Source organism: Desmodus rotundus, chromosome 8, assembly GCF_022682495.2.
Source record: "Desmodus rotundus isolate HL8 chromosome 8, HLdesRot8A.1, whole genome shotgun sequence".
NCBI lineage: Eukaryota > Metazoa > Chordata > Mammalia > Chiroptera > Phyllostomidae > Desmodus > Desmodus rotundus.
Window position 1 is genome coordinate 126,300,465 of NC_071394.1, and position 24,236 is coordinate 126,324,700.

Here is a 24,236-nt window from a genome sequence, read left to right on the forward strand (position 1 = left end):
ATTCTGTGGCCGAGTCTGGGGGCAGGCGCGGAGGCGCAAAGCACTTATTCTAGAATGGGATCGTGAGCACCCCACCCTGAGTGCCCACTAGCACTCATCTGGCCGGTGCATGCGGACCCAGCAACCGCCACACGCCGGGAACTACGTGGGGGCCTCAGTCATGAATGGCACGGGCAGGTTCCTGTCCTCACGGGGCTTTCATTCTGGCAGATGCTGTGGATATTAGTCAATTAATGACATGATTCCTTTTTCTTTTCTTTTCTTTTTTTAAGGAAACTGGTATATTTGTTGAGCCTATAGATTAAAAGATAAATTGATTCAAAGATCTGGGTCATAAGATGTGGGGATGCAACAAAAAATTGCCAGCCCAATAAAATAGCAATTAAAAGTGACTCCCTGACAAGCTAAACTGCATCAAAAGACTGCATACTCACTCCCCAGGGAGCGACCATCTATTCCCACATTCTGCACATGAAGTCCGTCCGCAGCCTGAATAGCTAATTCTGTATCTGCCATTCGAAAAGAATCTGGGGACTTGGCAGGACCTGCATAGAAATCATGAGGCAAGTCCATTGAGACATTATTCCTATTTTAATTACAAGAGTGGCAAGTGCAACAAGAGAGAATATGAGGTGCCAAGAAGGGCTTCCTTGAGAAAAAGGAGTTTGAGCTGAGCTCTGGAGGAAGCACCAAGGTGAGCAGGCTGGGCTTGGGGACGGTTCGTGGGAAGGCATGGGGTGAGGGAAGCCCAGGACACGACAGAAATGGAGACGAGGTGGACGCAGCCACACCCGGACACTGAGGGAAAAGTGCTTGGCCGAAGTCAGGACTGTGAATGACTCCAGGCCCACTCCTGAAAGCAGTAGGAAGCTAGTACAGGGAGTGATGTGAGAAGACTGGCTCCTAACATGACTGCTCTAGCTGCTGCTATAGTAAAAATAAGCCAGAATTCTCTTATCTCCCCCTCTAATACCCTCTGTTCCCAAGGCCAGTCCCCCACAAGTCATCTCTGAAATTCCTAGTAGACAGCAATGCTATTAAAATATTTGAATATTTTTTAAATTCAAGCAAAAGAATTTCCATAATAATAATAATAATAATAACACAACCCAATCTGAACATTTTGCCAAAGAAGATTCGCTGCCACGTGCTGTGTCACTTAGAAACCAAATAGCCAACATGCCCACGAAAAGATGCTCCACATCATTAGCCATTAGGGAAATGAAACTCCAAACCACACAAGCGATCACGTCATATCATTAGGACGGTCACGGTGAAAAAGACAAATAACCTTCCACGTCCACTCGTTTATGGATTCACTCTGCTGCTTTCCTGCTGTAGTGAGTGGCAGTATCGGGCAGTAACAAGACCACAAAACCTACAAACCTAAAATATTTCCCAGCTGGTCCTTCCCGGGAGAAGTTTGCCAGCCCCTCCCGCACATTACTTTGAATGTTATTCCTACAAGTGACAAATCTAAGACAGCCATCAAGTACACTTCAAAGCCCCATCAGCTCTCAGAGTGATCTTCTAGGCTCTTGAGCAAACACCAATTTAGGCAGTTTTGTAACAAACCTAGTAAGAAATGAGTGTTTTGATTTCTGGCACACCATAAACCAGTGGAGACAAGCAATTTCCTTAAATGCTTCTTTGGAGGGGCTACATTTGGGGGGCTGCTGCTTTCAGGGTGTCATGCAGCCCCATGATTCTGACAGGTCAGCTGGTAAAGCGGAAGCTGGAATTAACAACTATCATGAAAAGGTCAGTGCACAGGGGCAAGCTGGCAGCCAGCTTCCAAATGCTAATGACGCTATTTTTCAAATAAAAGTCTTTCTTTGTCTTATAAGGCTCTCTCAAAATGGCTCATTTAAAAGTGAAAACTTTAAAACAAAAAGCCTGAGTTACAGAATGCAGTTGCGTGCTGGTGATGTGTCAGTGAACACTGATCAGATCTGTGAACCCGTGGCCGGCCTACCAGGCGGCAGACGCTGTGCGGAGGCCCTTGTGCATCCGACCTAGCAGTCCGCTGGGAGTCCGAGAGAGAAATGCTGCCAGTCACGCTGCCACGTGCTGTGTCACTTAGAAGGTCACCTTACACTCAAGGCAAGTGCACTTTGAGACTTACTTACACACGGTTTTTCTCATACATTGGCTTTATACATACAAAAAAAAAAGAAGAAGAAGAAAAAATACAAGTAAAATGAACTGGTCGAGGTTTTCTCAGAAGGTCTTCTTCCCCTTTGGAGGCTGACTCAGAACCATCCAGTCCTGTCGGCCCGGCCCCATCAGGGCCAGGCCTGCAAGGGCGCAGCTGAGCGCAGCCCCCTCGGTGGGGTTGCTTCCAGGGCGCCTGCACCGCCTGCAGGCTCAATGGGGCATGCTGGCAGCCGGAACCTCGTCAGGACCACCACACGGAAAGCAGGGGTCTGTGGGCTGGATTCAGGGATACTAAAATGTGAGGGGCAGACGTGGGCCCTAGAGTCCGCCCGGCCGCTGACTGTGGTGTGGGGTCTGAGGCACTGGGAGGCAGGGACAATCCTTTCCATTGACAATACTTTGTCTCTATTACAGCTCACTTAGATGGCAGTGATTTTTAAAGTATCGATATTAGAAATAACTCTGTCTGGAATAGGAAGTTTCATTCTACATGAAATGTGATGAATATATAAACCACCTTCTGAGCCAGAAGTGATGCAAAGTAAAGACAAACAAGACGACTTCATGCAAACCAACCGCCTATAGTCAAGCCTGTGCAGGCGGCAGGGACTCCTCGAGCTCCCCTGAGCCCGAATACACACACTCTGGGTTTGCAAACACCCATCGGATCTTCACCCAACTTTGGGGGAAAAGAAATCTGCCCACACGTTTAGCAGCCACGTTGTTTGGAGGGCAGTAGAGTACGATGGCAAGTCAGACTGGTGTCTATCTCTGAGGACCCCACGGGCCACCGGTCCGTCCCCGCCCTTCTACCTCCCGCGAGCAGGGGCCGGGAGGAGTTCCCTGTGCTCCGGGAACCCCACTTCCCTTCCTCACCCCACCACGCTCACAGCCTGACCCCCATCCCCACCCTAAGGCCGTCCGGACTCATCATGCTCTTTGTCTCTACTCACGCTGGAGGATTCGCACCTCTCCTCTCAGAAGCCCCCTACCCGTCCCCACTCCAAGGCCACGGAGTTGACATGTGAGTGAAATGACACTTGCTAGGAGAACTCAGTTTACTAAAACTAACTCCCGAAGAGATGGGGAAAGGTGAAAGGATTTACTGTACTTGTAGAAATGGAGGGAGCTGTGGAACAGCTACCGCTAAGTTACCTCCAAGACACAGCACCAGCCAGAAGAAATTCTACTAAGCTTTTAAGGAATCGGTAATTCCGGTGATTCTTGAATACTTCCAGAACCACAGAAAGAGGAAAAATTTCCTTTTTTGTAAAGATGCAATTAAGTGTTAACACCAAAATCTAGCAAAAAATGTATTCTATCAAAAACAAGAAACTATAGACCAATCACACCTATAAATGGCAATTAAAAATCCTGAAAAAGATTAGCAAACAACTTTAGTAGCGCAACTAAAGAATAATGTATCATGACTGAGTGTGGTTATTGATTCGCACGCTCGGCTGGTTTAACATTACACGATCTATTAAATGTAATCCAGCACATACCTAGATCCTAGGGAAAATCACTTGATTATTTCCATGAGGGCCAAAAAAGCTTCACAAAAGTAATCATTCGTCTTGCTTTCAATAGATAAAATTAAAATAGATGAGTATTTTCTTCACCAGAAAAAAAGAGATTCTGAAGCAATACCAAGATATCCTCCACCCGTGGAGAGGCGAGGGTTACATGGGAAATCTCTGTACTTCCCATGCAAAGATTTTGTTTTAAACCTAAAACTGCTCTTAAAAATGAAAACCTTAAAAAAATGCTTTAAATAGTAATATTGCAGACATGCATACGATGCAAAGTCGGGTCGCCCTTAACCCATCCAGTCTCACTTCACAAGGGGCTTTTGAACATGTCTTATTTTGATTGGCAGCAATGTCTAAATACCGCGCTTACACTCGCACTGTTGGAGTGTGACCTTTCAGCAGCGCCGACCCACTCTGTGCCACGAAGAAAATACGGGAGCGTAGAGACACCGTCACAACCTAAGCACACTGCCCCTTTTTGCTGGTGATGCGATTTATAGGTTCTGAAACATCTACTTTGGCTGATCAACATTAAATAGGACTTCTTGACGCCCTACTCGGTAACGTGAGGAAGCTGACAAAGACGCAAACCTCAGCAGAATCAAAGCAACTTCTAAGAAGCCCTTACCTTGTTCATAAAGTAGCTTCATGTTCGAATCTTTGCAGGCGACCAGATTGCTGAGCAGCGCGATCACACTCTGCATGGTGTTCCCCAGAATGTTCTGCTGATGTTCCTGCAAGAGATCACAGGTTCCGTGGTTACTGTGCAGAAATACAATTACATCGTAATAACGACAAATGACCAAATGACCTCGATCCCTTGGAGCAGGGGCTTCCGTCTCAGGGCTGCCCCAGCAGGGAGTGACACCAGCTGGGAGGCAGCCGGGACCACCCAGAGCCCCAGCGCTGGTGGGCGCGATCCCTGCCCGGAGCCGAAGGGCAGCCACACAGCCCTCTGTGCACAGACGGGTGACAAAGGAGCCAGAGGGACCGAAATCCAGCGCTGGGGACTTAGAGAAGACCACCCCTGAAGGTCGTTTTGAGATCATAAAAGAAAACTACTTAAACGAAGAAAACATTTCTGGAGCTTCAAGAGTAAACCGGCACTGACACTCCCCTCCCGAAGTCTCGCACACTGACGCCCGCGTGGGAGGTGACTTCCTGCATCGCGGACTCAGCGCGAGGAACTCTGCTCAGGACCTGAACGAGTGGGTTTTACTGTCTCCCGACACGTGACATCAGAGCAGGGAGCAACTCTGCTCTGACAGAGAATGAGAAACACGAATAACTCTTCGGTCTTAATTTCTCATCTTAAAGACAAAAAATGTGGTTTATAATTTTTGAGGGGCCTCAAAAATAACTTGCTTTAGTTTTGTTTCCTTTTTCATTCCTCTGAATTTTTTAAAAATTCAACAACTAACACGGATTATCACTGAAACTATGAAATTTCAAATAACATAAAAATGGAGTCTTGGAGCTCTGGGATGGGGGTGAGCCACGCCAGGTGCATAAGGAACAAAAAGAAAGGAGTGAGAGCAGACATGAGCTCTCACTGCGGCCGCAGCCCGGCCCTGACCCTGACCCTGACCCCGGCCCTTGGCCACTCTCTTAGAGAGTCCCATCCTAAGAAGTAACAGGTGTATACCAACTGAACAGGCACCACGCGGGCCTTTTGCTATTCATTTTTTCATACACACTCATACACACACACTCACACAGATGTTCGCTCTATTGTAAAACATAAATTGTATCATATTTATTAATTCACTCAACAAATAATTAACGAAGAGCTTTTATGGACCAGGCACTGTTCTAGGCACTTGAGGTACATTAGTGAACAAAATAAGGTCCCCCGTCCTTTCAGAAACAGCCAACAAACAACAGGCATAACAAGTAAGCACACTGTATGATGTGCTCAGGGGTAACACGCGCTTTGGCAAGAAAGCGAAGAGCAGAGCGGGGAAGCCTGAGAAACCGCGGTGGGGGGTGGGGCTGCGCAGGACTGTGTGTGGTCGGGGCAGGACTCACCGAGAAGGTGCCATCGGACCAGAAATGTTGTTTCCAAATGCGGAAGCACCTTGGAATTCTTTGAATTCGCTTATTTTTAATAAAATTACTTTGAAATCATTTTATATTTACAGGAGTTGCAAAGCTAGTGTAGAGCGTTTCCACGAACCTTCAGCCAGCTTTCTCTGATGTTAGCATCTCACCAAGGCACAGTTATCAAAACTAAGGAATTAATACTGGTACAATCCTCATAACTGAACTACAGACTTCATTCAAATGTCAGTTTTCCGCTAGTGTCCTTTTCTGTTCCAGGGTCCAATCCAGGATCCCACGTTGCATTAGAACTCATTGATTTTTGCAACAAAGGCAGGGCAGAACAAAAGTAGGTGTAGAGTTGTATTATTTACTATTTATTCTATTATTTAACAATTATTTTATTATTTTCCATACAAACCACTGTAAACCTTCTTTCCCCCGCCCTGTACTTACTAACTGTTTTAGGTACTTGGCTTAGAGCAGTGAACAATGAAACCCAAACAATAACCCCTGTCCTGCCCTTGTGCAGTTGACCTTGTAGGGCAGGGAGAAAGCGATCGCATGGGAAATAATCGCAGGCCACGTTGGAAGCGGGACGAGGCCTGCTACAGGAGAAAACGGAGCAGGATGAAGTGCTTTGGGAGCGCTGCGGGGAAAGGCTGTGATTTTAAACAAGGCAAGGAAGGCATAGCCTCTTAAGAAGGTGGCATTTGAACAGATTCACCTTTATTCTTTTAAAATGCGCCTAGGTTCCGTCAGCTAATTTGTTTTAGCATAGTTACATCAATGTTCTTAAATGTTATCTACCTATGAGTGGCATCCCCACCTGCTTTCGGTACCCATTTCAGGCTAGCCTTGTCCATGCATTTTATTTCCCAAATGTCAATGCTGCATCTAATTTCTGTTTCTGGGAGATTAGGTAGAACTCACTAATAAAAGCAACTGGGCTTGCTGCAGTTTTACCGGTAATTTTTTTTTTTTTAAGTCCTCACCTGAGGATATGTTTTCATTGATTTTAGAAAGAGGGAAAGGGGCAGGAGAGGAAAGAGAGAAACATTGAGGTGAGAGAGAAACATCGATTGGCTGCCCCCGTACAGGCCCTGACCAGGGGATCGAACCCACAGCCCTTTGGTGCACAGGTCAGTGCTCCCACCAACTAAGCCTCCCAGCCAGGGCAACCAGGACATCTTTAAATATATTTTGAAAAACATCTCAGGAATCCACCCCTTGACCCAATGTTGTTTATTTCCATTGCCTAGGAAAGCCTCTGAAATGTCCAAGTTTTCACACACATAACTCTGCACGGCATTCTCTTACATCTTCAGTCTCCTCTGAATGTACCTGCGTTACCTTTTACGCTGCCCCCTCCCTCATCCTTGTGGAGCAGGCTCCCCAGAGCTTCAGCCTATTTTATTGGTCTTTTCAAGGAGCCAGCTTTCCATTTGAATGATCATCTACATTTCTGGCTCTGAGTTAGTCACTACGAATGCATCCAAATTCGCCGCTTCTCTCTCCTGGGTGTGCAGGAGGTCACTTCCTGCCCACTTGTAATTAGAAAGGACCATGACACTCACTTCGGCCAATTAAGCTCATTTGGGCAGAAGCTTTAAGGGCCAGCGAGGGCTTTATCATCTCCCCTCTCTCTCTGCTCCAATGACCGGGGTCACGTTCTAGATGGTTGAGGCTCCAATCACCCAAGTCACAGAGCAGCCGGGGGTCCCTCGAGGGACACGTGGTTTCCCAATCTGACAGAAGTACCGACACCGCACCTGGCTCTGAAACTACGCGTCCCCATGATGACAGCCACCCGCGTTCCTGGGTCTCAGCTACATCTCTGCTCGATTCGAGGCGTGGGGTCTGCTTTCCAAATACTGGTGCCTACACATGACTAACATTCTTTAGAAACACACGCTTACAAGTGGGTGATGGTGTCTGACCACTTCGCTGACACCAGCTTACGAAGATTAATGTGGAAGTGCTGGTGGGCCCCCGAGTCCGTCTCATTATTCTCACGGGTAGTTGGAAGGAAGGGGTGATTAATAAGCCCCAACGTGACACGATATGCTACTCATGATAAAGTAACTAACGATACATGGGAAACCTATTTTTGTGAGGAAAAGCAGCTAATAAATCTTTGCTTTTTGCCCCATTCGGTTAAACAGCACTCAGGACTCCTTGTCAAAGACCAGGCGGTAAGCTGGCTGGAGGCAGGTCGATGGTCCCTTCGACGGGCACCTGTTAGTAAGTAAGCGCGCTCTTCCTGTGGCGCTCTTGGCAATGTTCCTGGAACTCTGTGAAGCCAATGCTCGGAGTGTCCTTGTGCTCACAGGGGGAGGGCCACTGATCGATGTGCGCATTCGGCTTCCTACCACAGCCCACTGTCCAAACCCCAATTAGCACCGAGCTCTGAGCACCCGGGACCGTGCCCCAGCCAACTAGGTTCGGGGACCCCTGACCCGGGGCCCCAGAGCACTGCAGAGTGAAGGCCTCTGCCCACCTGCCCACCCGCCCGCCCGCCCGTTCATTGGCACAGGGGCACACGGCTAAGGTGCACCCCAATTACCAAGAGCCTCCTAGCCTTATACTGCGAATACTCTGGCGGAAATGTCTGATGCAGAGGACAAGAAGGGATCAATCACCCCACAGCCGGACTGGGAAATATCGTTCCTTTTCCACTGCAGCCTTTGACAGTTGCCAGCTAGGAGGGCGGGGTGGAGCAGGGAGTAAAGAAGGTGAATGGATTAAGAAATACAAATTACCAGTTATAGAAACAGTCACATGATATAAAGTACAGCATAGGGAATATAGTCAATAATATTGTAATCACTGGTATGGGGCCCGGTGGGGACCAGACTTAACGGGGAGACCATCTCTCAGGACATTTATAAGGTTTGTTCTTGCTGTTTCACAAGCACATTAGCCTACGGGACGAGTCATGCATTGGAAAGCATCACCCTCACTTCTTAGATCGGCGCAGAGGGCTATCCGAGGGGAGAAAGCACAAGAGGGAATACCTGCAGCTGGAGTTCTTCTTGGGCACAGGGGGAAAACTGACAAAGAAAGAGAAAAGGGAGCCACGGCCTGGTGCACAGACCACAGACCAAAGTGGGAGGGGTGATTCCCTGAGGCGCTCCTCCGGGCCTCCCCCACTCAAGGCGTGCCTGCGTCCCAGAGTGAAAGGACCATGCCTGAAGGCCACATAAAATCCTGACTTTTTTTTTTTTTTAACCCCCTTGACTCGTTAATAAGACAACAATTCCACACCATTGGCGCTGCAACACATGCAAGGAAAACAGTGCGAGAAGAGACGAAAGCAAGTGGTGAGTGTGAACCAGGGCTTTGGCACAGGCTCAGGGGCCCAGGCACCCCCTGCTTTGGTGCTGATCAGGGCGGCCCGCAGCGGAGCATCCACGTGGGCCCAAGGCGCCACACGACAGAACTGACGATTTACTGATGTGGCACAACGTGCCGTGGCCTGTGCCCCGAGCGCCTTACCTATACGTGGTCTGTCCAGAAGGTATCCTGCCATGTAATGTGAAACACAGAGACGTTTACTGAAGAAGAAACAAGATGCAAGAAACACTGTACACAGGACAATGACACCGCAGTCCCCTTCAAAGTAGGCACCTGGGAGCCTCACACAGTTCTCCCAGTCACCATCAGCTGCCCCGTTGAATTTTCCTGAATCTCATCAACTATCTGAAATCTCTTCCCTTTCCAAGGTGATTTTAGTTTTGGGAAAAGCCGGAAGTCGCAGGGTGCCAAATCTGAGCTATAGTAGGCCTGAGTCACCTGGGTGATTAGATGTGTCACCAAAAAAGTCTGCACGAGATGCAATGCATGAGGGGGCACGCTGTCGTGATGAAGCTGCCAGTCACCTGTTGCCCATAGCTGCAGCCTTCTGAATCATCCGAATAGTTTCCATGGAGGAATGTTCAAGCTTTACTCAAAATTTCATGCAGATTTACTGCTCTACTCATTCAGTCATTTCGAATGAGACAGCCACACAGTACACATGCTCACTCAACCCGGCATCTGCTGTCCCCACTGACTAGCACAGTGAAGTCGTCACTGTTCACACATGCGCATTCCAGTCCACTCTCCTTGGCTGCCAGGTTACATCAATGTTGTGCAAACTATCTCGTTATATTAACAATGCCTGGACTTCTTCCAGACAGACCTTCGTATGGTCTCATTTATGCTCCCAAAAACCTCGAAGTGGCTACCATTCTCCCACTGTACCGATAAGGACACTGGTTAGTGAATGTCACTTGTGAAAGCTCCCCCAGCTCCTCAATGGTGAAGCTGGGGCTCAGTGTGTGGGGTGGCAGAAGCCACGCCCCTCATCACCATACAGCTCTGCCTGGGACGGCAGCAGGGCAGAAGGGAGGGCTGTCCCACGGGGTTACTTGGGAGGAACCTGAAGCAGTCCACAGCAGGGGGAGGAAAGAAGCACAGAAATACTGTTTGGGGGCTGCTACTGCCAGGCTCCCGCCCTCCTTTCGTGCCACAGTGCGCCCTGCCCCACGCCGCTGCCACCACAGGAACCTCCTGGCTTCATACGAGCCCTTAATATACAGGGTGGGACAAAAGTAGGCTAACAACGTGAGCCTGCAGAACGGCGTTTATTCTTGTATTTTTTACTGTATTATCGTCCATACAAACAACTGTAAACTTAGTTGGGCCCACCCCTGCGTAGCACTGTGCTGGAGACACACAACCCAGGACGCCAGGAGGAAGGGTTAGGCAACTACAGGGAAGAAAGAGCCCATTAACCCAAAGGATGCAAATACATCCTAGAGCCACCATCGGCAGCCACATTGCTCAGACACTTAGAGCTGGCACCGGCGGACAGGTGTGGGAGGAAGTAGAGATTGGGGTGGGGGGAGGAGACATCACTGATAACCCACAAAGTCACGGTAGGCCACCCCAGCGCACTTCAAGATTATGATGAAAACGCTTAACTCCTTCATCCGTACGCCATCAATAAAACACCTCTGACCTAATTTCTGTGCCCGACGCCATGGTGTATGGACATTTAATAAACAGAGCCCTCGAGAGTTCTAATAAAACATAGCATTTGCCCATAGAGATAATTAGAATTGAAGCAGCAAAATTCCAGTGTTTGGCAACCTAGATGAAACAACTTCATTAAAATGTGCAGCAGCTTCAGCAAATGAAAGGCTGGCGAGCACTGGACCCTGAAGAATCAGCCTTCTCAAAACTAATTGCTTCCGAGCTTAGAGAGGACAGCTCTGAAATACCAAGGGCAGAGCAAGGCAACGCGACCAAGAAACGATCGGCCCGCCCTCCCCAAAGTGGTCTCACTGTAAACAGAGCATTAGACTTGACTGTGTCATATCGGGAGATGTAAATGGCACTACAAGACTTGTGCAGAGAAGAAGGTAGGCAGAGGTCTGAACACTCAAGGTAGGAAGTAACCTTTTATGAACAGAAGCAACGAAGGACCACGGCCACTCTCTTCTGCCTTGGCTCTGGGCCACAATTCAAAAGACAACCACCAATCCTAAGGAGGTTAGAGACCCCCAAGGGAATGAAAAGCAGAAGCATGCCCAGTGTTGAGCACATGGCATCTACAAACTCTTGGAAATAAACACACAGCACATTCTACTCAACACAAGGTTAGAGTACGTTTCCGGGAAAGAAACGAGGACTGCCCTGCAGGATGGGTGCTGCACCAGGACATGGCAGGCTGTGCCCACCTCTCCCATTCCCAAGGTCCCGTTCCCCATAGAGATGTGGAGGCCACAGCGGGGAGTTTTTGGGGCACTCAAAGGAAATGACTGTATTGGGAGAGAAGAGGACACTTTCTCGTGCTACTTACTTCTCACAAGGCTTGAACTCAAGGGACTCTAAAGTGAACTCATCTCCTTTCCCCTCCTTTTCCGTTTCCTGTTTCAAGGAACGGTTCTGCACCCCACCCAACCACCTAGCCACACAGATCTTGGGATTACCTGGGGCACTGTCTGTCTGTCGTCTCCATATCCAATCACCCACCCAGGCCCCTTGGTTCTCCCCTGAGCCCCTTCTTGAATCTATCCTCTGCCTGAGATCAGGCGGTTGTCACCTTTGGCTGGAGCCACCACAATCTCCTAATAGGGTCGCTGCTTCTGGCCTCACCTCCTCGACTGCTCAGCAGGCTCCTCGCTCCAAAGTGGGAGAGACCAGGCTCCATTCCCATGGCTCAAATCTTGGGCGACAGGACTGGGGACTACATTCGAGTCCACAGCAGGCCCAAGGCGGGGGGTGATGGGACATGCCTCCCATAGTTTGTGTCCAGACCCCTGGTGGATTCAAAGGTCGGAGGGAGGGCAGGTCACAAGACCAGGAGATGGCAGAAGCAAGGGCATGGCCACACCACTGCTTTCAGTCCCAGAGAAAAGTCACCTCATGATTCTAAAAATCTTCTCATGACTTTTTGAGGCAAATACAGACTCTGAGGAGGAGGAACAAGGACATGAGCTGAATTAAATGAAAAGGGCACACACGAACACTCACTCGCTCACCTCACAAATATGTGCACGGGGTTTCCTGGGAAGGTCCAAGTTTGGGGGTCCAGGTGGGACTGTCTGGGTATGATGGGTTTGGGGCTGAGGCAGCTGCCACCGGACCTGTGTTCCACCAGCTGCGAAGCGGTCAGACAGCTGCGCTGCCATGTCTTCAGGGCGTCCGGGGGCGCAGCAGGCTCAGAGGCGGCTCAGGGAGAACCTTGAAGCTATTCTCCCATCTATAGCTCAAACGTTCGGTGCCAAAGAAGGAGCCTGGAGGAGCAGAACTAAGTACCTTCCTGCCCGGCCGGATGGCTCAGAGGGAGTGTCCTCCTGTGCACCACCAGGTGGCGGGTTCAGTCCCCGGTCAGGGTGTGTACGGGAGGCAAATGATGTCTGTCTCTGTCTCTCTCTCTCTCTCTCTCTACCTCCCACTTCCTCTCTCTCTCAAATCAATAAACATACCCTCGGATGAGGATTAAAAACAAAAGAGGATTCAGGTCCTTCTTTTGCTTGGACAGCCATCATCCGAAGGCCTCCATCTTTCTGGATAAAGAGAAAAGTAAGTTCTGATTATTTTTAAGCTTGGCAGACAGCTACTGCAGAGGCCCTTTCCACGGCAGCAAGTACAGGTGGTGGCTAGTGACCCACCGCAGCTGGCATGGAGGGAGCAGCTGGGCCACCTGGTGCCATGTGCCCACCGGCATGCTGAGCCTGCTTTAGGGCCCCCGGCCTCATGCGACACCAATGGCAGCAGGCTGTGCGGGCCCTTCAGGCAGGTGAACTGCGTCACTTCACTTTCCAGCCCTGTCCTTTCCCGTTATTTAAGCTTCCAGCAGGAAGCTTCTGTCCTCTTAGCTCCCGACAGGGCCCTCGAGGCAGGTGCAGTGGGCCAGGGCCAACACTGCTCGGGGGAGAGAACCCGGGCTACGGAGCCAACAGGAAGCTGCCAGGGCCAGTGTCCCTGGGAATGGACTGTGCCCTGTGCTGTGTCTGCCCTACATATGCTACCTGAGCTAGACACGGGCCCGAAGTAGGGGGGACAGATGAGAAAATACAGGTGTGTGTCCAGACACTCTCCTGCCTTCTCCTCGCATCCCTGCCACTGCCCAAAAGTGAAACAATCGTCGTCGTCATCTCACAGAACTAAAGCCTTGGCAAACCGACACCCACTCTTACAAATGCAGGCCAGATGTCATCTGCTGAGGCTGGAGGCCACGGGGTGGGGGGCTGTCCTTCTCGTGTAGGACAGTCTTCGTCGCCATGCTGTGCCCACCTTCATCCCAGCACCCGCCACGGGCACAGTGACCGCTGGCTCACCCACCCCTCGCCTGGTGCCGAGCCCTTGAAGGGCAGAACTAGGACTTGCAGCCATGTCCCCAGTGGCCTCTGGTAAAAGGACAATCTTGCTCCAAGGCACTCGGGTGAAGACAGCGAGGGAAGGGACACGCAGCTTGCTGGCTCCTCCTTCAAGAGTTAATTTGTCAGTAACTAGAAATCGCCTTCAATGAAGCAATCAAATGTTTATCGAGCATCTAAAATTTGCTACATAATGGTGGGAAACAGAACCGCAAAGATGATTTTCCTCAGAAAGTTCTCCCTGGGTGTCTATTTACTTTTGAATAATGTCTGCCATAAATGGCAAATTCAGATGCTTTTACTTTAAATACATAACATCTCTCACATGCTAAATACTTGCCGAGGACTCGCGAAGCACTTACATCAGCGTGGAAAATATACACTCCCGAAGATCTGAAAGACGCTGACACAGTTTTAATGGGACTCTCCATTAAAGATAATTGCTCACAAATATAAATATCCCATTCTAAAGAAAAAATATTGCATATGGTGAAAATGAACAGAAAGATCAATACATACAATTATCACAAGGCATTTTCAATCACAGCGCGCTCGTGCTGTGGGAGTTCACCAGGTGTTGGTACTTGGGAACGGTCCCCTGCCTCAGAGAAGTACTAGTAAATCTTGCAGGAGAGAGGGTTCATGGGAATTGGCTAGAAGTCACTCTAACTTAGGGTTTCGAAGCGCATGAAGGAACAGTACAGAAATAAGCAGAAAGCAAACTGGGCTGGGAAGAGATGAGAGCTCCTGTCCTGCCCCAAACCAGCAGGCAAACCTGGAGCAAAGCAAGAATCTTCCACGAACAGACTTCGGGAGAATCTTAAGAGACCTTTCCAGTTGCCTCCTTTGAAGATAAGGAAATAGAAGCCCCAGGAAAGGACTGTCAGGAGCAGGGCCAGGACTCCAATTCAGAAGTGCGTCCCTCTCCCATTGCCTCGCTCTGCCCTCGCCATTCTGAAACCCACATCGGGGCGCACCGAGTCAAGGAGGTAACCTAAGCCTGGTAAGATTTTGCACACACTGGGGAAAAGCCACAAGTACCGCGCCCTGAAGCTGCAGACCGGGCTGACCCACCGCCTTCTTTGGTAGGTCAGCTCCTAGCCCTGAACAGCGAAGGGCCAGTGGGCCATTCCTGAGGAAATGGGACTCCCCCAACACGATGCCTACTGACCCCCAGACCCCCTAAAGCAAAGACTTTCTGGATCCAACAAGATTTTTTCAATCGCTTTTTGTTGCAGAGAGCTGGGAGACTCTGGCCATCTCACAGAGTTAAATTTTAAACAAGGAGCATCTTTTTCCAATAAATTATTCTGAGGAGGTTACACATCAGACATCAGGGACCTGCAAACACGTAGACGGGCCAGTTTGCAAGTCAGCAGCACAGGGCAGCCCCGATCCTTGTCAGTCGCCCTGGAATGTGCTGCTCTTGGTAGTTTATGCGTGATCACGCTTCTGTTCTCCACGTCCACGGAGGGCAATCAGCTCTCCTTTTCTTAGACTCTGCTTAGATAATAAATTATATACTCACTTTGGAACATTTAATAAGCTCCCTTTTGGCCACACCGTGATAGAAGCTATACCATCTTAGGGAATAAATCGGTTGCCATGGGAAAAAGAAGTAATCTCAGGAACTTTTCATGTCCTAGATAATATTTTGTGTCCTTACTGGCATTTTTAAAAATGAGCTGCAACTAGAAGACATGCTAGGTATGAGCATAGCCTGGGCAGTGTTCACGCAGGTCGTGCTGGGCAACCATGGGGAGGGTCGAGGGGTCGTGCGCTGGGACAAGGCCTGGGAGAAGGGGTCGGGAAACCCACGGGGCGCCAGCAGGGCAGGTGCTGGGCAAACAAGAATAAGGAGACTCCGGGCAAGCCAGGAGAGTGACCAAGGGAAGAAGTGACTGTAGACTGGCTGGCCCCATGTCTATGATGGTGGAGCGAACTACTGAGAGCTTACATACATTAACTTCTTAGGCCAAGTCAGGCAGGGCATCTCCTGAGGGCCCTGGGGACGTCGGCAGAAGCCTGACCCTCCTCTCAGTAACTATTCTGGGGCAGATACTGATGGGGGTCCTGGCTATATGTTGGGTTTCCAAAGCTCGTGCCCACTTGGTCACATCCATTGTTCTGCACCAAAGCAACAGTCCCCCCAAGTTGACGAGAAGTCCCTGGGCTTCGCTTTGAGAGCTCAGGTGCCAGAATGGCTCCATTAGATTTTCCTTGTGCAAATCAAAAAAAGAAAACCAGAAATCAGAATGAGTGCTAGGAATGGAGGGAGAAAGGGGGAATGAAGTACAAAGTGGGAAAGACTAGTGGGAGGGAGACAGGAGGGGACAGAAGGAGGTAGGACAGATGGATTTCCCAGAGAAGGAAGAGTGTGCTCGGCAGGGCTGAACTCAGGGTACAACCCCTCGTCGGCAGGTGCAAGATCTAAAGGTCTCCGCATCACTCGGCAGCTGCTCCCCTCAACCTGGTCCCAAAAGTGAGTGGACAGACCTAGTATTTGTCCAGCCGCCGGGTCCCTGCAAATGTCGACCGACATTTCAGAGGGAGGTGCATCCATTTCACAGGGAGGCGCAGAGAGACAGCAGCGCTGTGCCCCATGTTGACCCACGACGCTCTCGACAGACAGGGAGCAGAAAAGCAACCGATTCTCTTCAACTCCAGGCCGTTCAAGCTGCGTCTCGGTTCTTGGCATGCACACGATGAGACCGACTCCTTGCTGACCGGCTCTTGCCTGGGCCCCCTCTGTGAGTGTACAGAGGGGTGGAGTCCCAGCCCTTCCTGCATGTGAACTCGGATGGGAGCTGCAGACTAGATGCGTGGTCCCCCGCTGACTGGCTGACATGGAAGCCCTCCTTCCGCTAGCATGCACAGTAGCCAACGGGCATTGGCGGCAGCTGTCCTGCACCGTGTTTACGTGGGCTTCGGACAGAAGGGTGCTGACCTCTAGGAAACGCCCCTGAGCTTTGGGGACATACATATGCCATTCACAGAGGACTGGGTGTTATTATGCGTTTGTCTTATTGGCTAATCTTAGCACCTTATCTTCCAGGACACAGGTAGCAAGTTTAACAACGAAACAAAACACACAAAACCCTGCCTTGTAAGCAGAAGAAATAATTAATATAGCTTCAGTTCTGAAGCGCTTCCTGTCACCACACTCTGAAGTTCAACAAAACGTAGGCTCTGCTCCACCAGGGCTCTGGACTCCACTAGGAAGAGGGACGCACGCAGCAATGACTCTGAGAAAATGTCACAAGAGCTAAGTCCCTGTCACCAGATCCATCAAGGGCAAAGAAGGGAATAAAACCTCAGGCAGCTGGAAACATGATGTCTGAGGCCATGATGGTGACAGGAAGCCTTTCCTCTGCAGCTCCTGAGAGGGACAGAGCGCCCAGATGTGTCATTTTGCAGCCACCGCCACCTCACCCAGGTGCAGGCTGGGCCCCTCGGGAGGCCAGCAGCAGGAGAAAACGCACTGCCCATTACAGATGCAGAAATGGATTCCTGGGGAGAAGGGATCTGCTCGGAGACTCGAGCTAGGATTCTTTTGTGCTCAAACATCTTTTCATGCTAAACCCAATGCTACGTCTTTCCAAATGAATGCTTGGATAAGAGGTTAAATAAAATCAAACAATTTCTAAGCTTTATGACTATGTTGAAACAAAACAGTCCTGCACAGTCTTAAATATTTATTTGTGGATCGTGGCAAAGAGCAGTGAAAAATACAAGCTTTAGCATTAGATTGGTGCCCCCACAACCCACCCCTTCCCAGGATCTCACTAATCAACCAACAAACAATATAAAGTTGTGATACACTGAGAAAAAAAATCCTCAAAACACTGCCTTTCTTCAGCCCCTTGACGGAATCCCATATAGCAGGACCCAGCTGAGGGACCGTGAAGTCCAACCACATCACAGAGATGTTGGGATGCAGGGAAGAGCACATTTATCAACCCCGTCCTCTCAGCCTCAGGGTTTTACATTCCAGAAAACAGAGAACTGACTTGGACAAAATGACTGGCTTGTGGCTAAGTTCCCACATTTGAAAAAAATGTGGCCCTGGCTGGTGTGGCTCAGTGGATTGAGCACCGGCCTGTGAACCAAAGGGTTGCCAGTTCGATTCCCATTCAGGGCACACGCCTGGGTTGTGGGCCAGGACCTCAGTGGGAGTCCATGAGAGGCAACCACACATTGATGCTTCTCTCCCTCCCTCCCTGCTCTGTCTAAAATCAATAAATCTTTTTTAAAAATGTGAAATGTATAAACTTTAAAACATACAAACGTAGACATAATGAAAACCTTTACAGAGTAACATGAGGACAAGCTGTTGGTGATCCGTCACTTTGAGCAGCCTGCCCAGCTGACACCGTCCTGTACGACAGAAGAAAATGTCACTATTTTGAAGACAGTAAACAATGAATAATCTCTTCTGCACACCAGTGAAGGCCACTCCTTCAACGGTCTGCAGGGGAGACCCGCTGCGCCAGGCCCACCGTAGATCTGGTGAAGGGCCCCAAACCTGCACCGAGATACCCGCCCTTGGGGAGCTTCCGTGTTGGTGGGACAGAAAAGACTGTGGGGACAGGCTGAGGGGCAGTGCCGCGTGCTGGTCAAGGCAAGCGGTGCTCTGAGACCCCAGGGAGCGAGGCCTCAGGGAGCGGTGGAAAGGCTTTAGGAAGGAGAAGGGAACAGAGCTGGGCGGGAGGGACGGGCAGGCTGAGAGAGGGCTAGAACTTGAGGACGAGCACACACTGTGGGACTTGGGAACTTGAAGTTGAGAGACATGGGACATTACAAGGGCCAGCACACCGAGGCGGTGGCTCTGAACAGCTGGCTAAGGTTTTTGGAAACTGCACTCAATCTCGGTTGACAAGAAGTGCCTTGGATGGTCATTTCTTTTGGATTTCGGGCAGTTCAACACAAACTAGAAATGTGTGGTCATCACAGGTCACAGATACGGGCTGTGTCATCTCTGCACAGAGTGGACAGGGGTGGCAGCACCACCTCACCCTCCGTGCCAGCTCCTCTCCACCCCTCCCCCACCTCTGACCAGACAGCTTCCCCTGACCTCGACCCCCCACTCTCTCCTTTCACCTGGACTGTGGGCCTCGGCACAGTGGCCTCAGACTGAGCCTAAGTTAACTGGACTCGGCCTGTCCGCAGCTACAGCACTCTGCCCCTAAGTACATCAAACACGGCCCGCAACACCCTCCGGGGCTGTTGAAGGTGTGTAGTCTTACCTGTCCCCACCTGCGAAGTTCTGTGATATGTAAAAAGACTGATACTGTTACTGATTCTGTTTTTATGTACAAACAGCCTTCGGCTGTGGGTGTGTTTGAAAGCAAAGCAATGACGAGAGAAATCCTGACAAGTCCACGGTGCCTCTGTACTGTAGGGACATCTGTCCGTGAGCCTTAGTTTTGTTTTCAACTCCGGAATCAAACTTCTTTTGTGTGAAAGCTCGGAGATAATGATCCTGATGGCTTGCAAGAGATGGGGTTAGGAAGAGAATACGTACGGGACTCTGGATGTGCGACGTGGGTATCAAATAGCGAGAATGAAAGAACAGCGTGTTATTAGCCATTTTCGTATTTTAGCGGAGCTCGCGGGCTTCTGTGTGGCCCACAAATGCCTCCGAGTCGCAGTGTGGCCGGAAGCCGAAATGAGGTCTCAGAAAAGATAATGGAGCTTTAATGATGGAAATAGTACGAAAATTAAGTCTAATCATGTTCCATTAAGAGTACTCTTAGCTCCCATATTCACTAAATTATTTTGCGATGGTTTTGCCTCTATCTACTGAAACAACCTTTTACGGGCAATTAGATTTGCAAGCACAAATAAGTCTCATTTAACTTCCAACACGAAACCCTGTGGGGTGAAAAAGAATCGAAGGGTCATCTGAAATCTCGCCCCTTCTGCCATCGGAAGGCGGCCATTCAGACGGAAGGCTGTTTGTTTCGTGTCTATGTCCGTGAGGAGGGCACTGCGCTGGGACTGGAGTCTCAGTGGACAGCAGTGCTCCACCTGCCGGGACGGCCCTCCAACATCCCCCGGCCCCTCTCCAGGCCGGCTTGTCTCAGCCCTCACCTCGCCTGTGACCAGCCATGCTAAGTGCATGAACTTAGGAAACAGTTGTGACTAAAAAGGAGAAAAAGGCTGCTGAAAGGGAGTCACAACTGTCCCTACTTCATGTGCAGGCAGGTCCCACACTATGGGTCACCTCCCCCTCAGGCCTTACCCCACCCCATGCACAGCCTCCTCTCCCCACCCCTAGGGGGACTTGCATCGCGTTCGAACCCTGTTATTGTTGACCAAACTGCTGGGCTGTTTGCTTCCACGGGACACTCGTGTGTAGCCATGCAGGCCTGAACCCTAGAGGACGCCGGGGGTGGAGTGGGGGGCGGTGCAGTTCTGATCAGGGGAAGACGGGGCAGGCCGTTCATGCGGTCTCTGCAGAGAAGGGAATCACCTGTCAGCATACGCAGGTGGGGTTTTAAATATCCTTTCCAAAGGATGTTTACTTCTAAAAAGTGTCATGAAGAAAAACCCCACCAAGCTTAACCGGAATCACGCTTCACTGATTAAATGATCCTCTGGGCCCGATCCTGACCGAGGGCACTAAGGACTAAAGGAGTTACGAGGAAAAACTCAGGCTCAGAGAGAATGATGTCTGTGGGAGAAGAGGCTGGGGGACATTATACAATGAACAGACATAAATCCATACCTGCTTTCCACTAAAACTTTGTATTAAGATCTAGAGAGAAAGAACACAACAATACTATGGAGGGTCAACTTACAAAAATTTTAACTAGAAATCACAAAGTGTAATAAACCTATTAAAAAATATATGCACCCGAAAACACAGCAGCAGCTCTCATAAACCGGAAGTGAGAGAAATACACAGAAACGCACTAATAATACATAACTATATTCCCCTCTCTCAATCTAAGAGTAAAGAAAAAATCACCAAGGACACAGATGACAACATGCCCCATAAGATCCACCTTATAGACACACGTCAAACTCTGAGCTCTTAGAGAATGAGAGAGAACAATTTAAGTGTACACAGAAAATTCATGAAAATTCACAACAGCATATACAAAAAATATCCATAAGTGTCCCCCAAATAAAAATGTATTCAATGCACTAATACTAGAAATTAATTCTTTTTAAAAAACCAAGCTTTTATTTTTCAGTTACAGTTAACATCCAACATTAGTTCATATTAGATGTAGGTGTACCCGCACAGAGGTCAGACAACTGTATAATTTGCCACGCGATTCCCCCCAATAACACTAGTGCCCACCTGTCACCAGTTATTCCAGTACCGTTGACTCTATTCCCTGTGCTGCGCGTTCCGTCCCCGTGACTGTTCTGTGACTACCAATTTGTGCTTCTCTATCCCCTCACCTTGTTCACTATTCCCTCGGCCCCCCTGCCTGTCTGGCCACCCTCGGTTGGCTCTCTAAATCTATGAGTCTGTTTCACACAAGCTTTTCTTAAATGCTATTTAAAACTTTTGAGAGAGAAACAAATCAAAAATGCAAAGTTTTATGAAAATAAGAACAAATCATAACACATTTGGGATACTGCTAAAGCAACTGTCCGAGGAAAACACACAGTTGGATTTTAGGTATCTAGTGTAGTACACAGCACTAGATACCCACAACAATAAAAATATGAAAACCAAGTACTCAGTCTTTTAAAGCTAGGAGAAGGGTAGCTCCCAAAAGCAAGCAAAGGGAAGGAACTTCAAAAGGTAAAAGCAGAATTTAATGAATTAGATGACGCCTGCCTCTTGTAGGATATAACGGGTCACACAGGCTAATACTATCCCCTGATAACAAGAAAACTCCAGATAAGTTATAAAATCCTATTTGGAGAGACATCAGAAAGCTACAGACGCACCAAGAAGCAGGTGAACTAAAATTCCAGAAAGTGCACACCTTTCCCAAGGTGAACAGATGCTTCCAATCATTTTCCCCCAGGGGCACTTGCTGGTTCTGACCACGGCTGACTTTCAGCACCTGCAGAAGGCACCCACGAAGGGTATGAGAAACCAGCGGGGGGGTTCGAGGTTGTTCGGGGCTGGAACAACACATAGAAAACCTGCAGGGTCTCAGTGCAAAAGCAGCATCCCCCCAAAAACCTGTGCTTGGTTCTGCTGCTGGACAAGGCTGAGGAGCTGAAACAGCCCGTAAACGACTGAGTTAAGTCTCCCACAGACAGTGGTGCTTGAGAACCAATAATAACCAGTCAAGAGAAGGGATTCAAGTCAAGCGTTCGAATGGTGTCTCCCTTAAAACACTTGCCAGATTTTTAAAGTACAGGAGGCATTAGGTGTGAGAAGCAGGCTGGGCACTCTGGAGGGTGGAGCTGAACCTGTCAGCCCTGCAGGGTTGAGGGACTGACGCCTACAAGGTCTCCAAAGTCCAGGAAAGCCAGGCCGAAAGGACAAGACTGTATGGGAGCTAGAAACAAGTCTTAACAGAACAACCCCATCCTGCTTACTTCCTAATTGGACTGAGCGGATCAGCCCTTCACCCCGAATGCCTAACACACACGCAGGGGAAGGTCGAGCTCTGAGGGAGGACCCAGTGTCATCTGCAACCTCTGGAGTTTTTACATAAAATACCTAGTTTTCCATAAAAAAATTGCTAGCCATACAAAGAAGCAAAATTTGACCAATGAAGAAAAGAGATACTGAAGTTATCAGAGTTTTAAAATGACTATGAATACTATAGTAAATTGTAGAAAAGTGGATGAAACAATAAAGAAATTCACCAGAAAATTAGAATTTATTAAGAAATCAAATAGACATTCTAGAATTGAAAGATTAAATTATCTATATTGACAATAACATGGATAACTTTGAAAAGTAATTTAGATACAACTATGTGCTTATTTTTAAAAACTTTCATTTCTCTCATTATATTTTTCCTTTACATGCTTAAGCACCTAATAGCAGTTTTAACATTTTTGTCTCTAGTTGTATTCTTTCTATCATTTCTGCTTCTTGATTTTTCAACTGATCTTTAAAAAAAATATTTACTTTTTATTTTAGAGAGGCAGACAGACATCAGTTTGTTGTTCCATCCATCTATGCTCCCACTGGTCGGGTCTGAGATGTGCCCTGACCGGGGATCGAGCCCACAACCCTGGCATACTGGAGCAATACTCTAACCGACTGAGCTACCCGCCCAGGGCGCATGCAGCATCACCACTTTTTGTTTCTTTGCTCCTTCTCTCCCTTGGCCAATCCCTCTGGCAATTACCTATCTCTGTAGAAGGCCATGTGGGTTTCTCACTGGGAACTGAGGAGGAAACAAGTACACAATTTGCTGCCTGAGCTTGAAACGATGCAGAGTGACAAACCACCAACAGACTTTGAAGGAAGGGCTGTCACCATTTACTCAGTGATGCCGACTGCAGAGCTGGCAGTGAAGTTCGTACTGTATCCGGCTACCCGGTTAATACACTGCGGTAAGTGAGACCTGAACCGCATTGCTAGGGAGTTGCCTCAATCACAGTAATTGAGAGGCATGCACGTCAGAACCACACGGAGAAATCACTGCAGCTCACAGCTACAGGGTCCGGCGGAAGGAAGGCCTGCTTGAGTGTGGTTGGCAGGGGACGCGAATGTCTCACACGAGATGGACAGCGATCTGAACATTTCCCCTAAAATGTCATATGGTGTTCTTGAGTGTGATACTGTTGTGTTTCAGAATTACATGCTTTCGATTTTGTAATAGAAAAGGGGCATTATTTGTGCCAGACCCTGTTTATCTACAACAGAAATTCTATATAGAGATATACACAGAAGCAAACCCACAAATAAGTACAGAAAAAATTATCATCATCTCTGGGCACGGGGTTATAGCTAATTTCTGTTTTATTCTTTGAACTTTTCTGTACAGTTTAGTTGTTACACAATAAAAGAGCTAGAGGCAACACATGTGTAAAAAGAAAAACAGAACCGTTAAAGGTGAAAGACAAGACGAAGTTGTTAGAAGTGGTGATGTTGGGTGCTCCCGTTTCCTAAAGGGTGTGGCACTGACCAGAACATGGAAAACTGTACATCTATTACATCTCAAGTGAAACTGGGCTTTCTGGAAACTTCATTCCCTTTCCCCGCCCCTTCCCCACAGCGTATCCCAGGTTGCAGCGTTCAGCGATTTGGCCGCAGGTGAAACCCATGAAGGACAGGCAGGCTCCCGGGCCAGTCCCCAGGAGATAGCACCTCTCAGGTCCAATCACTCCTGCTTACCATCCCGAGATGCTTGTTTACCACTGACACCTTAAAAGGAGACCCCCCCAAAAAAACAGGTTGCTCCTCAAAACACAAACTAAGACATTATTGAGGTTTTTGGGAGGTGGGGGGGTGGAGGAGAATCTCTGCAAAGTAGAGGACCTCAAAGGTCTACAATTCATAACGCATCTCAGGGAAAAAAGTAAAAACACAAAACTAAGCACAGCAGGCGCCCCAGCCTTCCCCCCACTGCCTTCTACCTCAACGGCTCTACAACACGACGTACCGTCCAAACCGGCTATAAATTAATCGTTAAAAAGTAGCTCAACCGGAGCTCTGGAAAACTATGAAACACTTTGTAGTGAGGTAAAATAAAAATCC

The 24,236-nt window shown here is 48.8% G+C and overlaps 1 protein-coding gene across 4 annotated transcripts in view; it reads right to left on the reverse strand.

Annotated features, from left to right (window-relative positions):
* ULK4 (unc-51 like kinase 4) overlaps positions 1 to 24,236 on the reverse strand; it is a 303,339-nt gene that overhangs the window by 126,559 nt on the left and 152,544 nt on the right. For all 4 annotated transcript variants that reach the window (XM_053929211.2, XM_024565949.4, XM_053929210.2 and 1 more), the window contains one exon: positions 4,318 to 4,423. In XM_053929211.2, the coding sequence (XP_053785186.1) occupies positions 4,318 to 4,423 (106 nt within the window). The remainder of the gene's footprint in view (positions 1 to 4,317; positions 4,424 to 24,236) is intronic.